At 32.1% G+C, this 19,138-nt stretch overlaps 1 protein-coding gene across 1 annotated transcript in view; it reads left to right on the forward strand.

Moving 5' to 3' along the window:
• Positions 1-697: 697 nt before the first annotated feature.
• Positions 698-19,138, forward strand: part of LOC128871346 (esterase B1) — a 65,537-nt gene continuing 47,096 nt past the window's right edge. The window contains exons 1-2 of the mRNA XM_054113331.1: positions 698-1,038; positions 9,435-9,672. Coding sequence (XP_053969306.1) covers positions 9,590-9,672 — 83 coding nt within the window. The 5' untranslated portion in view covers positions 698-1,038; positions 9,435-9,589. The remainder of the gene's footprint in view (positions 1,039-9,434; positions 9,673-19,138) is intronic.

Consider the following 19,138-nt stretch of genomic DNA (forward strand, 5'->3'; position numbering starts at 1 on the left):
AATTAGAAATACAACCACACTCACACATGCACTCGTATATATCTCAGTATAAGTAAATTATAAGCTGAAGGCTCTGGCAGCCAGTGCTTTATGTACTGTGTAAGAGTTTGAATTATTTGTAATTGTTGCTCTTAAGTAAAAATAAAAGAACTACTTTTTTTGGTGAGGTACTCAAATGTATGTATGTACACATAACGCACCTAGTTAATCACTTTATCAGTTGCAAGCGCCCAAAATATAAGTATAAATTATATAAATATTTTACATGTGGCCTGACAAGAAATAAAAACCGCAACGAACCGCAAATTTTCAAAGTGAACCAAATCGAGAGGCACAGCAAACAAACAAAAAACTTAACACTTAACTCTCACTCGCTCATTCTCAAAAAATTAACAATCAGCTGATTCTTCATAACACAGCATAACTCGTGTATTTATATGCGAGTATGTATGTATGTATACCTACGTCCAGATAAGTAATAAAAAGAACCTTAGATATTCACACATACCAACAACTGAGTGTGGATATTTTGCGGCAAGCGAAAAAGCGTTGAGTAATAAGAACTTTTTGAGCGACAAAAACATAGCCCACACACACACACATACTCACACAAACACATGTCCGAATCACAACATGCTGTGGCGGCAGCAAGGCAGCTGTAGAATTACACGGGCACACAACCAGTTGATGAGTTGCCATCGTGTTAGGCGGTTGATCTTCTGTGTTACAATTTACGGTACGCTCTCGAGTGGTGGCGGTGTCGCTTCAACAAACAGACCAATCAACTAATCAACCATCTGTTTAGCTATTACAAATACTTAATGCAACAAACCATATAGAAAAGAAAAGAATTTTACAAAATCCAACAATTGTACTACGGTGATGAAAAAGCTCCAAATAGCTGCACATAACTGGAATTACTTTAAAACCCGAATTGAATTGAAAAATTTAATAAAAATAAATTGAACTAAATTGCGTACAAAAGGAAGTGATAAATTAGTGAAAATATTTGCAAAATACTAAAGAGCAAAATAAAAGGTGAACCATACTCGCATATTTAGCTAGAAATATTTAAAAGTGGATGTGATTCTATGGAAACGAATTTATAATTTATAATATAATTAAATTATAATAATTTTCATAAATTTAGCAAGCAACCAAAGAAGGTTTTTTTTTCTCTCTCTCTAAGAATTTGTTTTCAAATGCATTTATTGTTATTGATAAAATTGATAAACGCGCTTGAGCTTTCTATCCTTGCAAGGATACATGGGCAGAAAGCTTTCGTTGAATAATGAACTTGTGATGGTGTATGTGTAGAATGCAAAGCCAACTAGAGATAGAGATTTAAGTGCACATATGTACATAAACATTTGTTCCTATATATAAATATGCATAAATATACAAGCACTAAAAATTATGTAAATGTCCATAAGTTGCTGCATGAAAAGCTTTTGCACGGCAGAAATGCACTCGGAGGTGTGTCATTGCCTGCATAGGGACGACTGTTGTTGTTTCGACTGCTTTGTGCATAATTTAGAAGGTTTTAGGTCAGCAAAGGATTTTTAATCCAAATACTTCAGCCGGCAATCCATCTACAACAGCCACCTTATTTGGCAAACAATATTTAATAATTAATAAAAACTATGTAAAGGGTGGTTAAGTTTCAAGGGCCGGTGTTGATTTTGAATAAAATACAATTTGTTTCTTAAATTATTGTCATTTCTCTCTATTATGATAATACTGGTACGGCTCAATTACGTACGGAATAAACTATTGGCTAAATGGCCGCCGCGGCCTCGGCGGCACACCTCCAAAGACTACGAAATGCAAATAGTTCCTTATCTAAAGGGTGGTTAAGTTTTAAGGGCCGGTGTTGATTTTGCATAAAATACAACTTTTTTAAAAAATTATTGCAATTTATCTTTATTATGATAATATTGGTGTGGCTCAATTACGCACGGAACAAACTATTGGCTAAATGGCCGCCGCGGCCTTGGCGGCACACCTCCATCCGATGGTCCAAATTTTCGATAACGCTGAGACATAATTGAGGTGCTATGCCGTTAATGTGCCGAATTATCTCATCCTTTAGCTCTTGAATTGTTGCTGGCTTATCGACGTGCACCTTTTCTTTCAAATAATCTCAAAGAAAGAAGTCCAATGGTGTCATTGATGTTTAGGTGTGGTTCAAATTCAACATCGACCCTTGAAATTTAACCACTCTTTATAATACTGGATGATGAAGCATTTGTTAGTTAGTTAACCACTTAACACTCGGATGTTTTTTCGCAAAAATGTAACCAAAAACATAATTTTGTAATTTGTATTTAAAAAGTTTATACTGTTTAAGAATAAAACTAAGAAATGACAAGCAGCGATTCGTTCATGTGTCGTATATAATACCAGTATGTCGCAACCTGCGAGCAGCTCTCGGGTTGGTGCGTTAGAGTATGCCCAAAGCAAGCGAGCGCTGCTCGTTTAAAATAACTATAAAATATAAGTAAAACACATAAATAGCTTTATATTTCCGCTACTTCTTACACTTATCACAAACGAAAACAACTTTAAAACTTTTGTTAATAGATATTTGAAGGAACTGTTTTCCTGACACTCTGTGGACACAATGGCACAGTCATCCAATTCCCAATTCCCTAGTTCCAACATGTTTATTTTGCATACCATTTCACATTCTGTCTTAAGAAGAATCATCCCAAGCAGATTTTATTTTGTGTATAAGCCAAAACTCTATTCCTTACTAGTCTCTTGGTAAAAATATATTTGAAGAAAACAGGAATGCTATTACTATTCTATAATACATACTTCAAAAGATTTTTATGTCCATTTGGATAGACCACTTCAGAAATTTTCCGCCATTAGCGATTCCACGTCAAGTGGTCCCAGTGTTTTTACCATTTTAATAATTTTTTCTGAAAAATGCGTTAAAAAATCTTAAGGGGGAACAGCACTGTGATTTAAAAAAAAAAATTGCATTTGATTAAAGTAGATATATTCAAAAATATTAAAAACAAAATTTAACTTAAAATCTTGAAAATTGACGAAGTTATTCCCAATAGAATAAGCGGCCAATCAAAACTTTAAACGCTTTTTTCTCAAAACGACTTTTCTCAACACGGTGACCTCGAATTGTCGAAGACTTATGAACCGATTTTATTTTTTTTTTTTAATTTTTGTACATGTATTGCCTACAGCCGTACATAGCCGTTTTTTTAATTCCAAAAATTATTGTATTATAACTTTTTTTTTTAAGTAATACATTTTTTTTTAATTCTGGTTGGCCATTTTGAAATACATCATTTTTTTATATTTTTTTTTATAAATAACTGAGACAAATCTCTATAATTCCTCAAAGTTTTATAATGGGATTCACATAATTTTTTGAGTTATATTCCAGTGAATCAGTGGAAAGTACCTTCTGCTTATTAATGTAGTAGAGAGTAGTAGTTTGGACAGTGAGCTCTGTACAATATTATAAAAATGGGACTAATATATATCTTCTTTTATAATAAATAATAAAACAAACAAAAAATTGTTAAAGCATTTGTTTCTTAAAAAATTATAAAAAAGAATTAAACTGTGAAATAGAACAAAAAACATTTCATAAATTTTAGAACTATTAAGGGGGAACACCACTGTGGGTGCGTGAAAATTAAGTGATTCTCATGAATTTTTTTATAAGTAAAGATGATTATTTGAGGATCGGACAAATTTTAATTTATTTAACATATATTCAACTATACTGACACAAATTTTTATTAAAAAATATTAATAATTACAATAGTTATTAATATTAATAAAATGACGTCATAAAAAACTGATGCACCCTGGTGGCCACGATACAGCGGTGAAAAATCATCTGTGAGCAAAAACCCAAAAAATTCTTAATCTACTTATACATCAATGGCTATAATCGTACGTGGCGGTTTTTTCTCATTTCTTTTTTTTTTTTTTTGAGAAAATGGTGCAGGTTTGAAAACTGAGTTTGTATTTTTACCCTTTTTTTTGTTTTCGAAAGGCTTGAAAAAAATATTATTGTACAATAATAATAGTAATAAAAAAATCAAAATGTATCGGTCATTTGGTTTTTTGGGTTTTTATTATTAAACATACACGTTTTTAATTCTGCTTGGCTGACACAAAAAGTTTTTTTTATCAATAGCTGAGACAGCTCTCGGTAATTCCTCAAAGTTTTATCACGGGACTCACATAATTTTTTGAGTTATATTCCAGTGAATCATCCAAAAGTACCTTCTGCTTATTAATGTACGTAGCAATGCTTCGATCGATTCGCAAATGGGCGCAATACATGATTACGTAAGCTAGCGCTCCGCTAGAACAGTATTTTGTACTGATTTTTCACCGATTTGCTGTACTTGGATATTTCTATATATATCTCGAAGAGTTATCGGAGTCCCACAATGGAACTTTCAAGGACTGCTGAGCACAATCTCAGTTGTTAATGAAAAAAATTAGAAAAAATCTGAGGCTGCAAAAAATATAAACCTCAACAAAAAATATTTTTTTAATTTATTGTATTAATTTAATGATATCAATATTCCATTAATTATACGAATATTTTATTCTGAAATTAAAAAAAATAAAATTAAGTAATAGAAAGAACCGAAGATATTTTACTTTCAAAATCTGCACACCAAAATTTTCTACATTGAGTAAATCTCAGAATTGTTAAATTTATTTTTTTCAAAAGTTTACTTCATACTCAAGTTTACTTCAAGCCTTCCATAAACTAATTTTCAGAAAAATTTACGACAATGTCCAACATTCTTAGATCTTTTGACATGGAGTCGCCCATTGGAATGGGTTGTTCTCATCATCATTAGACATGAAACAAAATTTCATTCATATGGCTTCTATTACTGGATTCATGGTAAACTTTCTTGAACAATTTTTTCTAGAAATATATTTTATCCAAAAAAAAAAAATTAAAAAAAGGTAAAAAGAACAGCAGATATCACAATTTAAAAACTCAATTCAAAATTTTCAAAACATCAATTTTTTCAAAATTTTTAAATTTTTTGCTTTAAAATTCTCATGTTTTGAAAAATTTTAAATTGTGAAAAGAACCGAAGATATCTGAATTCAAAAACTTTATTGAAATTGTTCAAAACATTTCATTTTTTTTCAAAATTTTTCAATTACCTTCAAAATTTTCTTTTTTTCGCATTTTATTCAAAATTATTATATTTTTTTCAAAATTTTCTTTTTTTCGCATTTTATTCAAAATTATTATATTTTTTTCAAAATTTTCTTTTTTTCACAATTTTCCAATTATTTTTTAATTTCCTTCAATGTTATTCAATTTTTTTCAATATTTTAATTTTTTCCAAAATTTTTCAATTACCTTCAAAATTATTCAATTTCTTTCAAAATTTTCTTTTTTTTCCCAATTTTCCAAAATTATTACATTGTTTTTTTTTTTTTAATTTTCTTTTTTTCACAATTTTTCAATTTTTTCAAAATTTTTCAATTTTTTGGTTTTAAAATTCGCATGTTTTGAAAAATTTTAAATTGTAAAAAGAACCGAAGATATCTCAATTTAAAAACTCTATTAAAAATTTTCAAAACATTTCAATTTTTTTTTCAAAATTTTTCAATTACCTTCAGAATTTTCTTTTTTCGCATTTTTTCAATTTTTTTCAAAATTATTATATTTTTTTCAAAATTTTCTTTTTTTCACAATTTTTAAATTTTTTTTTAATTTCCTTCAATGTTATTCAATTTTTTTCAAAATTTTATTTTTTTCCAAAATTTTTCAATTACCTTCAAAATTATTAAATTTCTTTCAAAATTTCCTTTTTTTTCACAATTTTTTAAAATAATTACATTTTTTTCAATATTTTCCTTTTTTTCACAATTTAATTTTTTCCAAAATTTTTCAATTTTTTTCATATTAGTAAAGTTTTTTTAAATTTTCTTTTTTTCACAATTTATCAATTTTTTTCAAAATTAAAACATTTTTGTTTTAATTTTCATTCTTTTTTTTTATTTTAAATTTTTTTTCCAAAGTGTTTGAATTTCCTTGAATATTAGTAAATTTTTTTTTTATTTTAGTTTTTTGGAAAGTTTTTCAATTTTTTTCAAAATTATTAAATTTTTTTTCAAAATTTTAATTATTGTTTTACAATTTGTTTTTTTTTTAATTTTTCAATTTACCTTTGTTTTTCGTATACTGAAGTCTGAAAACAAACAGCTTTACGATTGATTTGATTTTACGAGGATGCCCTAAATACTTGGACCACTTGACATGAAATCTCTCATGTGGGAAAATTGCTGAAGTAGACAATCCAAAAATCTTTGAGTTTCGTTTTTGTTGTAAATACGCTGTTTCGGTAGATTTTCAGTCCAACATTTATATGCAAAAGACAAAGATTAACAATTTTTTGCTGCTAATATTAACAATCAAAGATTTTTCTCATCTTTTTCGTCAAGACACTGTAACGTACATTTGAAGTTATCGATTTGGAAAATTCGACTGGCTATTGGTTACTTTGATAGGAATATTTTTTTAGGATTTAATATTACATTTTATTGTTTCTGCAGTTTAATCAGTTTAATTGTTTATGTCAAATTAGGAAAGAGATAGTGTTGAAAGAAATGGCATGGTAAAAAATCATAATATATATTAATGACTCCGTTGATAATTGTAATGAATGATAATTGAATTCAAAGCTATACACGTTATTTTCTGCTTCAACTTAATAAAATCACTTTCTACTTTTGAAAATCAGTTTCCCTTCGGAAAGAAAATTAAGAAGCTTCAAAAGTACAAACATTAAATTACACTTTTTCTAACATTTCTTTATATGCGCCCTGAAGTCCCCTAAAATTTAAAAAAATTTAAAAACTTAAAAGACATTGAAACCTTATAAAAAATATTTTAATATATACTTTTTTTTTTTTTTTAATAAAGCTTAATTTTTGGGCATCTGCGAAGGAAAATTAAAAGCTTAGATTATATAATATCGGCTTGTAAATGTTTTATAAACATTTTATGAAAAAGTAATTATTTTTTCCCCCATGGTAGTTTAACGTTAACTTTCAAAGCGTTGGCGGCAGAGTAAATAAATATTAAAGAAATAAATTTAAAAAAATTGGGAGTTAAAAATGGCTATTGAATAAGTCTAGGGTGTAGTACCGAGAATTTTTTTTTGTGCCATCCTAATAAGCAGATATACACCTGAAATGTGTTGTCTTTAGGCACCCCCTAAGTAATATTCTAAAGATATTGAATATACACATGCATCTAAATAAATCAAAACCTGATATAATATTTTCAATCAATTACGTCGTATTATAAAATATTTAAATAACAAATAAAATATTTAAATAACAAATAAAATATTTAAATAACAAATAAAATATTTAAATAACAAATAAAATATTTTAATATTTTGAAAAAATTTACGTAAATAAGCTACACATTCCTTTAGACTTATTTCTTCTACCTTGAAACCGAGCTGCCGAGTCTTGGTGCGAATGGGTGTAGCTCATTCGGTTAGGTCATTTGTATAGCTACGCAAATGATCTCAATCACATACGCATGAGTGAACGGTTCGAATGACTTTCAAAAATTCAACAGACTTATCGTTTTAATCACTTAATTATAAATAATTCCTCTAAACATTTCTAATAACAAAAAAAAAATATTTGTTCAAAATTAATTATTTAAATTAAATGTAATGCGAATTGCTACGCATTTAAACTCCAAAAAAATTATTAATTTCTGATATGCTACAAATGTACATTGGGGTGTCTCAACAAAAAAGTTGCTAATTTTTCAATGGCGTTATAAAATTTATTTCTTTCAAAGTTATTGTAGACAAAGTCTGAGGCTAAAATATTTTGGTAAACTATTAAGATATATGATCGCACCTATACTCGCCTTAATCTTAAAGGCGACGATACGACTCAATTATATCCCCCAGCCTTTCTAGACATCGAGGGTGCCTTCAACAATATATATACGGAGGCTATTACAACTTCGCTAACGGAAATGGGAGTAAACAAGGCACTAGTCTCGTTTATAGAGGGAATGCTAACTGGGCGAACAGGGACGTGGTAAGACAGGGCCAGTCTGTGGTGGCTCAAAGCTCGATGGTAGGGTGGGCGGAGGTGTATAATCCGAGAATATGGGGATCTCCTTCAGTTTTCGGCTGCCCAACTACAGTAGTGTCTTTCAGACTGACCTGATAATGAAAGCCGTGACAGTGGTACATTCTATAATTTCACTGGCAGCCAGACGGCGATAAATCCCTCACAAAACAGTCGAGAGCCGCCAAGATAGCCATGAAATGCCGCACATCTCTTAACGAGATGACTGAGTCATTTCGCCTAAGGATAGCATGGGTTCCTGGCCATCGCGACATTGAGGGTAACTGCAGAGCCGATGAACTAGCGGGACTCAGCACCAAGTTGACCGATGATTACACAGACAATGACCTAGGCATACTCTTACAAACATGTAAGCTACTTATCCTTGAAGAAATCGTGAGGAAAGCAAACGAAAGATGGCGTAATGAAGCCACCTGCAAAATCGCCCTTCAACTGTGGCCGACTCTTTGCTTAGCACACTGATTGCAGTCATAACGGGATATTGTCTAATAGGTAGGCACACCCAAAGGATGGGTGTGCAAGCACATGGCTTCTGTAGAAGTAGTCTTGATGAGGAAGAGGAAGAGACAATCTTACACCTTCTGTGCCATTGTCCTGCTCTATCCAGACGGAGATTTGCTCAGACAATTTTTTAATGAATTGGAAGATCTCAGTTTCGCAGAAATAGGAGGTATTCTGAAACTTTTTAAAAGCACTCACTGGTTTTAGGAGAAATAGAGAAAGCTCCCCACGCGGCATCACAATGGGCTATGAGCCTGAGTGTGTACCACAGGACAACCGCTTCAACCTAACCTAACCTAACTTAGACTTCAAATAAACGATATAATAATGCACCCTAATGTACAAATGTATATCTAATTATCAATGTTCGAAAACTTTGAAAGCCTGCTTATCACATCAAAAGTATCCAAAACTTGCGGCAACACACTCACAATACACCCAGTCATCCAGAGGCATTTAGTAAGGACTGCAGTAACAACCCCAAAATCGGTGAAAAGCACAAAGCACGGGCTCTGCAGCAGCTCCTAAAAGCACATGTCGCACTCAAATACATTCCCAGAATTAAAGTTTGTCATTGTAGTTGGCTGCTACAACAACAGAAACTTAAAGAGGTTATTATCAATAAATTGCTTGCACGCGTATATGGATATGAGTGTGTGCACTTACAAACACACGCGATTCTTCTTTTTTATCTAAATACGTATGTACATATGTGCATTTAAGCCACTTGCTGAAATATCAAATTCTTTTCATTATAATTTATGTGTGTCTTCAATTTTCAGTGCGCGCACCGACTGATTTAATTCTTCGCCGAGTGATACCTAACACACATTCAAGCATACAAATGTACCTCAATTAACAATTCTATTTTTAATGTGATTGAATTAAATAAATATTCCTGGAGAAGTAACCAACTGTAGCAGTTATAAGTGTTTATATGAACAAATATTTAAATTTCCTTGGAAAAAATTTCAACATGGCAGCTATGCAGACGATCGATCAAATCAAGCTGGGCTTCAAGTAAGTAAACTATTGAATTCATTCGAGAAATTAAAAAACTTTGTTGTAATAAAAAAGTTTGTAAGAATTTATTATTTACTATAATTATGTAAGTTCAATTTTATGCTTAAGAGATGGGTGTAAACTCGTATAGGCAGTCGCTCGATGCCCAGATTCTCTATCTTTTGTACGTGGTTAACCATAAAAGTTTGCAGAAAAACAGGAAAAAAACTTACCTATTTGGCTGAAAACTCCGCTTTATTGTTTTTTAAAATGCTCACACTTTATGCGCGTACCTCGAACTATAGTAAGCTAATAGCGTACAGTAAAGTAATGAAAACAAATATTCTTGTTGCACTTAGGGGCTACATTTAGTCAGCAAGCCAAAAAATGAGTTTTGAAGAACTTATCCGGGAATAACAATTAATTTATTGACCTACCAAGTGATGTACTTATATTTTATTTTAAACTTGCCTTTGTTCAGATTTATTTGCTTCAAAACAATAATTTTTTAAAGCTATATTAGCCGATCTTCAGTAATATATTTAGTCATAGTCTTTCACGGTAGACTCGATGTCTCTCAATTGGTTCAGTTAAAATAAATTAGAAAAAAATTGTTGACTGACATTGCACCCAGGGTACAATCGAAGCAAAGTGCTGGCGTAAGGCGAAATTGCGGCTTCTAAAAAAATTTAATTTTTTTATTAAAATGATACTCTTAAATTAGTACCTTAAAAGTAGGGAGAACGCGAGAACTGTATAAATAAGCCTATTTGTGATTCTATAAATAGTTTTTAAAAAAATTCAAAATCTGTTAGTAAAAAAAAAACAACATAAAACAAACAAAAAATCGAGCACCCGTCGGTGTCAAAATTTTAGTCATCCTTAAAACTTTACTTTCGTTTCCATTCGTGGTGCTAAAACGGCATTAATTTAAATCTTTGTCACACAAATACTCAGGATACAATTACGGAACTATGCTTCAAACCCTTTCTTAATTGTAATTAGAGCTAGAATTTTTCAAAAATCATGTCAAGAAAATGTTCTGATATAATATAAAATCTTCTAGTCATTTGCACTCCTTTAACTAAAACCATCGGATCTTATTGCATTTAGAGAACCCTCAAAAATTATTTTATTAACTAACATAGTTATCAGTACTTCGTAACGGTGAACTTTCCACCAAAGTTGGCAAAAACCAAATACAAAAATAAAACCAATGCTTCTCTCAGTTAACAAGAAAGTGTTTTTACAGTTGTTAGACATGCATTAGTCATCAATGAGTCATAGAACGATTGGAAGAGTGGTTTCTTAGTCAAAATATCAAGCCGTACATAGATTATAAGCAGCCCAAAAGTGCCCGGAAAACGGAGATCGTTTGAGGTGACTCAGTCGATCCATAATAATTATAATTATCAAATAGGAAAAAGTGTACAACAGTTATCAGAAGTGTTTTATTTAAGCCAAGAAATTATTTATAAGATTATAAATCGTGCAAAAAATTAAACGGTTAATGCGATCTTTGCTATAAAATAAAGTCGGAAAATAAAAGTGAAGATTAAGAAGGAGAGCTGCCAAAGTGAATTACGACTGCGTCTTGGAAACAAGGTAATGCGCGAATTACATATTTATATGTACCCTATGATCAGAAAGTATCGGGAATGTTTAAATAAAATAAAACAGAGTTAAATTTCAGGCAAATTTATTTTATCTCCTTCAAAATATGACCCGTCTGAAGTAACACACATGTGCCAACGCTTAACCCAGTCCTCCATGCACCCCTGAAAGACCGGCGAAGGAATGACCTTCAGCTTCGCATGCTCTTTGATCTCCTCTATCGACTGAAATCTCCTTCCATGAAGTGTTAACTTCAACTTGGGAAACAAAAAGAAGTCGCACGTCAGGTGAATACGCTGCTTACACGATGGTGTTTACTAGGTGTTTAGTCAAATAATCCAGCACAATTTTGGCTCGGTGCGATGGCGCGTTATCATCATGCTAAATCCAAGAATTGTTTGCCCACATTTACGGTCAGCCAGGCAGATCCTAATGATCTGATGGCGCTAAAAAGTAACAAATGTGTGTCTTAAAGTCCTACCAACATAAGAAAAAAATATGGATCGGTTCGTTTAAATTAAACATTGCCGGCACTTTTTGATCATAGGGTATACATATAATTGGAACCTACATCCTTTTTTGCGTGTTTGTTGCTCCACACATGGAGAGACCTACAGTTTCAAGTCGATTCCGAACGGCAGATATTTTTTATGAGGAGCTTTTTCAGGGCAGAAATACACTCGTAAGTTTGCCGTTGCCTGCCGGGAGATGACCTCTATTAGAAACAATTTTTCCTATCATTTGGTGCTTCATGCACGAAAATTCTCGAACCTGCGCACTTCCCAATGGTGGTCATGCACCAATCCACTCGTCTACAGTGACTGGCATTTATTTAGCAAATTATTTAGAGACCGAATTACGTGCCGTGGGAACACAGCACAATCATAAAAAAGAGCTGGTGATAGCTTTTGCATAGTTATCTAAAAAAATTGTTTTTTTTTTTCTTTTTTCGTATGTGACACTCTTGCGGCAAGCGAGCGGTATGTAGTTCCGCAAGACACCGTTACGGCTTATGTAAGAGTCAGTTAACAAAGGAATTGCTGTGTCAGCCGACGGTTTCTTCAAATGTACTCCTTGGCTACTAGCCTTTTGAAACCCATTTAGTCTAACATGGCACTCAACGTGTTAAATCTACTAAGGACTCATATGTTTGTGAATAAAAAAACTTTTGTTGCCATATTATTTTCGCTAGAACTATAAATACTGGCATTTCAACGAAATTTACACGCTGTGGTGGTTTTTTGTGCTGATCATTTGTTTTTATTTAGATATTAGAACTTTTTACGCGACCACTCGTTGTGTGCATACGTTGTATTGTATACTTATATGTTCGTGTGTATGTACATAAAATTGGCTGACTTCAATTTCATTTTCTTGGATAATCACTGAAGTTCTATTTGTTGATTCAAAACATATTTGTTTATTCTACATAAACATTAAGCTAATGAGATTAAGGAGAGAAATGAAATAAAAGGAATTTTATTGTGCGATCTGCAGCTATGTTCAGAATAAGTCCATTTGATTTGGGTGCGCAGATCTAATTAAATTTTTGTATTTTTTTAGTTCGAACAGTGTGCCAAATAGAATGCCTTCGGAAATAGCAACAAACTACTTTCAATTTACACAGAATTAGTGCTTGTTCACCTTCCTGAATCATTTAATAAGACTTCTGAGTTATTCACCTTCCCTTGCTTGATTTATGCCAATAATCAGCAAGAAATCACTAGACACAATTAGCAACTGTTAATCATCAAACTGACAGGTTAAATTTGTTAATAGGTAAACAATTTTAGACGTTATGCCTGTGCATCGAAAGTAATATCAAAAATCTATGTACCTATATCTTTTCTTTCGACGATACGAGCAGTGCAATAGGAAATAAGAAGAGAAGACATGGAATTTTTTCCAAAAATATTACTCATGGACTTATTCGATTCATATTTAAGGCGAGAGAGTGTAGACTCTGTCTAGAGGATGATGAAACCACATATCCTATCTGATATAACTGTATGCCTTGGCTAAGACAAGGCTGCACATCTTTCATCGAGATCAAATGGATCCGAATGAATTGCAGATATTCTGAAATTTGGCCACAAGGCAGAAAATTTATTCAAAGAATTTGACCCCACTTTCTAACCTGAGGCAGTGGACATCTACAAAGGTTAAATAGTGCTTGATGTAAAACATTTAATGGTATCAGTAGTATCAGTCAAAGGACTAATATTAACTACTTCTAAAACATGTACAATATAAGGACACAAAAGATCTTTTAGGTCGAATTTTCGGCCATTGGGCACACCAAAAGTACTTAAACTATTTTGTGAAAACAAAAAATCTTCCGAGAAATAGCTGACTAGGTGGCGCTCTTGAAAAATTGTATTTCTTAGGTCAAAGTGTCGGCCATTGGGCCCGCTACAGATACTAAAATTATAACCAAACAAAAAATCTTCCGATAAATACCTGACAAGGTGGCGTTCTTGAAAAATTGTACTTCTTAGGTCAAAGTGTCGGCCATTGGGCGCGCTACAGATACTAAAATTATTACCAAACAAAAAACCTTCCGAGAACTAGCTGACTAAACGGCGCTCTTGAAAAATCGTATTTCTTGGCAGTTTTAATGCAAACTCAGATATGTTAAAAAACTATCCCCTAGGAGGCGCTCGGATCTAAATATTTCGGGAAGTTTTATTTTTACTCCATTTTGTTCAAATTGAGAATTTATACTACAGAGCAACAACGGAGAAATGTGACCCCTATGTTATAATGGCAAGCAGTAGGGTGACGCTTTGGCTGAAAGATGCGTAAGCGATATTATCAAGGCGAATCTATTAAAGATGGTATCGGTAAATTATATTAGCTGATTTGTTTTTTTTTCTTTCGCCGTGTCCATGTGGCTGCCAGCCCAGAATGAAACAAGACGAATTCATTCTTTGTTTTCTACTTTGCCAATACTTTGACAATCAAGCGTACGAAATATAGTTGTCGGTCTAGTGCCAACACCTTTAATGAAAGCGCCTTGGATATTATCGTCTGAGCTCTAATAAGATACTATATAAGACATTTTGCTAGGTCCACGTTTTGCAGATACTGCAGGATTTGTAAAAAAAATGAATTATTTCTTCGGCCGGAATAAGTTGCTTGTATTTATTACTTCTTTTCCTGAATTTCCAATTAAACATTTCATATTCTCATTAAAATTATTAACGTCAAATCTATATATATAAAAAGGAGTTACATTTCCTTGGTAATCTTATAACTCAAGAACGGGCTCACCTATCCAAACCAAATTTTTAGGCTTTGTTTGGACTATTCAGTAGATGGTTTGTGTTTTAAAATTTTAAGAATCGGATAACAGGGTCTCGAGAAATAGGCCAAAACGTGAACCCGGGTAACCCTAGGATGTGTTTGTACAATATGGGTAGCAAATGGAAGCTGTTGATGATTCTATAGTATAGAGTATTTTTAATGCCCCTCCGTAACTAGGGTCTCGAGATATAGACCGAAACGTGGGCCTGGATAACCCTAGGATGTGTTTGAACCACATGAGTATCCATTTCGGCAAAAATGTAAAGCACTTCTGGATTTAATTGTGAAATTATATGTATTTGGGGAGGTGCGTTGCCATATGTACTCCATCGAATGGCAGAAAAGGGGATTGCCGCACGCACATATACTAATTTGGCTGGTACATAAAATAACTCCGGATCAAATCGATAGCCTTATATCAGCTGAAATTCCTAACCACACTGCTGATCCTGGGTTATTTCAAGTTGTCGTTATATATTACATTTCCTTGGTAATCTTATAACTCAAGAACCGCCGAACCGATTGACACAAAAATTTTAGAGTTCTTTTCTATCTTTGAGGAGGGGGTTTGTGTGAAGTTTGATTGAAATCGGTGCAGCCGTTCCTGAGTTATGATATTTTATGTGAGTAATGGTTTCCTCTCATACGAAATGCCTGTATGGGAAAAACAATAACAAATACACAGCCGCTTATGAGCATTTCTGTTGTACTGTTGTGGTTGTAAGTGTATTATGTTAATATTAATTTTGGGCGAAAATATAATAAAAACTGGAGCATTCAAGGAACTGGAAAAACATTTTTAACTTTATTTATTTTAGCATAATTTATTTAGCGTAAAAAATTGAAATGGAAATTAAAGAATCAAAGTTTAATTACAAGTTTTTATCGGCTCTTTCACCTTACCTGTATATAGGTGACCACCACAATCAAATTTTAAAAAAGTACAGAAAAGGCTATTGTGACATCTTTAGAAAGTATGTTGAATGAAAAAAATCAACTAATTCAACTGTTTAAACATTTTACGAGTTCTATAAAGAAAACTTAATATGAAAAATTTCTTGCGATATAAAAAACACATTTTATGTATGGTGGTGCGAAGCCCACTGGGTGATGCTAGTTATACAATATAAAACAATCCATTCAGACCAAAATAAAATATTCTAGAAATCCGGCTTAGGAAAACATGGCTGTTGATTGTCTAGAAAGAAATCTACTCTGATAGAGTAAGTAAATGATTCAAACTGATTTTATAATTCGGTAATTTTCATCGGCTACTTTCTGAGTGTTGCGAATTTAAATGTGCTAAATGTTTGTTAATTGAGGTAAATATCTTTAATTTGTATTTTAAGGCTTTTATACGTATGTATGGAACCCAAACCGAAACATGCTTTTACAATTTTGTGCTTGCTGCGACGCAATCAATTTTGACAAGACACTGCAAATTTGTGATAATGATGAATGCAGCATATGCAAGCTTTGGACGAACAAAAGTTGTATAGAGTAGTTTAAGTGTAGGAATGTGTGAAATTAGAACTACGAGCATTTCGACGAACAAAGCCCAACGAAGCATATAATTAGATACGATAAATTTGATGTGGTTACTGAATAGAAAAGAGGTATTGAAGATAACACCAAGAATAGACGGAAGGGGGTACCAGAGAGACTTTATAAGGTTCGTACTCTTTTACGTTGCTTGGAGAACGGGACGTGATAACACTTTTTGATATTGAGATGTGGGTGAGATCGACAACACCATAAATACAATCTATTGATTTCTAATTGAACTCTAGAAGCATTTTTCAAGCAAAGAGAAAAGCTTAGGTCGCCCGCGTAAAGTATCTACTTGAATATTACATTCAATAGCAAATCGATTGAATCGACTCAACGTACATTAGTAGCCAGATACCTGGTGCTTTTCACTGGCGCACTGTAGGTATTTGAATATAACACGAAGAGTTATGGGAAACCCACTATGAAACTTACAGAGATTACTGTGTATAATATCCGCTTTTAATAACAAAAATAAGAAAAAATCTATGTAACAGATGTTTTTCAAAAATTAATTTTTTTTTTTATTCCATGAATTTTTTTTACAAAACAGTAAATTTTATTTTATCTTTATCTTATAGATTACAAAAAAAATTAAAAATTTAAGTAAAGGATGTTTTTCAAAAGTGACAACAATTTTTGTTTGTAATTTTTAAATAAAAAAAAATAAAAATTTTGCAAAACGTATATTTTTTCCTAAACATTACAAAAAAAAAAAATAAAAAAATTAAGTAAGAAATGTTTAAAAAAAAAGTTTTTGCTAATTTCATTAAATTTTTTTCCTAATTTTTTAACAAAAGAACAATTTCTTTCTCCACAAAGTATGTTTTATCTTAAAATTTGCAGAAAACATTAAAATCTAAGTAAGAGGCAGTGATGGTAAATGTAGGGAAAATTCCCTACATGTAGGGATTTTTGTCGAAAAGAAGGACAGATTTTTTAAAATTTTGTAAATGTAGGGAATTTTCAAAAGGGACAGAAAAAGTTTAAAAATAGCGGAAAAAATTAAAAAAGTTCATTTCAAATAAAAAGCCGCAGTACGATTTCATGCCAGTATTTTTTTTCCTTATGGCAGCATACTTCTAAAGCGTTAATACGGCAGCATTGCCATTTTTCTTCGTTAACGCTAACGCGATTTTTCTTCGCGCGAATATTGTTAGTTGTCCCGCGTTTTCTGGTGCTTTTCACTTTGGAATTAAGTTTGCAATTATTTTAGTTTTAGCTTTTTTTTATATTTAAAATTTATATATTTTACAGAAATGATCTCCTCCTCTTCGACTGACTCTTCGGAGGAACACCAGGAGAAAAATTCAAGTATCGGAAACAAAAGTTCAATAACATGTGGCTTGACGACGACAATTTTAGTGGCTAGTTGAAAGCTGTGGCTAAGGATCCATTCAATGCAAATTCGCTGAGTGCGACAAAGTTTTGAGCTGCGGCAATTCTGATTTGCAGAAGCACGCCGAAGCAAAAACGTACCAAAATAATATGAATACAATAAAGAAGACACCTAAAATTAACAGTTTTTTTTTAAGAAAAATCCGAGTAAATCAAATGGTTCCAGAAATTTCGAAATACTACTTAGCATGTTCTTCGCTGAGCATAATGTCGCGCTGCAAGTGGTGGACCATTTAATCCCAATCTTAAAAGTAATCGTGCCGGATTCTGAAAAAATAGAAACTCTGTCTTGTTTTAAACAGAACTGAATGTAATGAAAAAGTCTAATTTTTAGTCTTTTTACTGAATTTTTCTTTATATATGTGTTTATAATATAATAAATAAAAAAAATAAATAAATTTCTTATTAAAGTGCCTTATAGAGTGTCAAAACAGCACCAAGCCCAAAACTTAAGCAAATAATTCAATTTTGACGTTGCAAGTGCCTCATTATAGTGTAAACACAGGAAAAAGTATGTAGGGAATTTTGAAGGAAATATTTTTTGAAGCGTGGGGAAAAGTTGGGAATTTTTTTTTTTCAAAAAACCATTTACCATCACTGGTAAGAGGTGGTTATTTAAAATTTCAAAAAAAAATATTTTTTTTATTTTATGAAATTTTTTCTGAATTTTTAAGAAAAATTACAAAAAAAATAAAAAAAAATGTTAAAAAGATCCATGGATATTTTATTTAAAAAACTCCATACCCAGGTTTTCAACATTGAATAAATCTCAAAATTATAATTTTTTCCAAATATTTTGCGCTTTCTTCTTATTACACTAGAGAATTCAGATAAACCAATTTTCAGAAAAATTTCAGATCATGTCCAAAATACTTGGAAAACTTACCAAGGAATTGCTCACCCACAAGTTCCAAACTGGCCTACTACCGCTTACTTTGTAGCTTAAATATTTCTTTCTCGTTTTTAGTATTTTTAATATGGCGACGTCCTGGCAAAGATCAAATGGCAGTATCTGCAACAGCATTATGCAGAACTCGTAATTGAATTGGTTATATAGATACGTATATAATTGGAGCGTACACCCATTTTGGGTGTTTGACCGAGCTGCTCTCCTATTTGTGGTGTACGTCTTGATGTTGTTCCACAAATGGAGGGTTCTATAATTTCAAGCTGACTCCGAGCGGGAGATATTTTTTTATGAGACGCTTTTCCATGGCTGAAACACACTTGGAGGTTTGCCATTGCCTGCTGAGGGTCTGTGGCGCAAAATTAGTCACCCTATTGGGAGATTTAAAATTTTTGCAAATGGCATCACGAACTCCATCATAATTGACACTTGTGAACTAGAAAGCTTCAGTAGAAAAAGGCATGCAATGAAGCGCTTAAAGGTCGAAATAAGGATTTTCATCACTCAAAACTATTTTTTTTAGTAAAAAAGTTTGCTAAAAAACAAAATTGGGTGATTGATTTTACGCCACGTTGCACATGTCGCGATTTTACTAGTTAGCACCAAATTGAAGTACCTACCCCCTATTGAAAGCATTTAACGCTTCTAAGAAAATGTATTTATGTCTCATACTCATAGTTTTTATAAAACCCATTCACGTCAAAAGTTAAC

This window comes from Anastrepha ludens, chromosome 2 (assembly GCF_028408465.1).
Source record: "Anastrepha ludens isolate Willacy chromosome 2, idAnaLude1.1, whole genome shotgun sequence".
Lineage (NCBI taxonomy): Eukaryota > Metazoa > Arthropoda > Insecta > Diptera > Tephritidae > Anastrepha > Anastrepha ludens.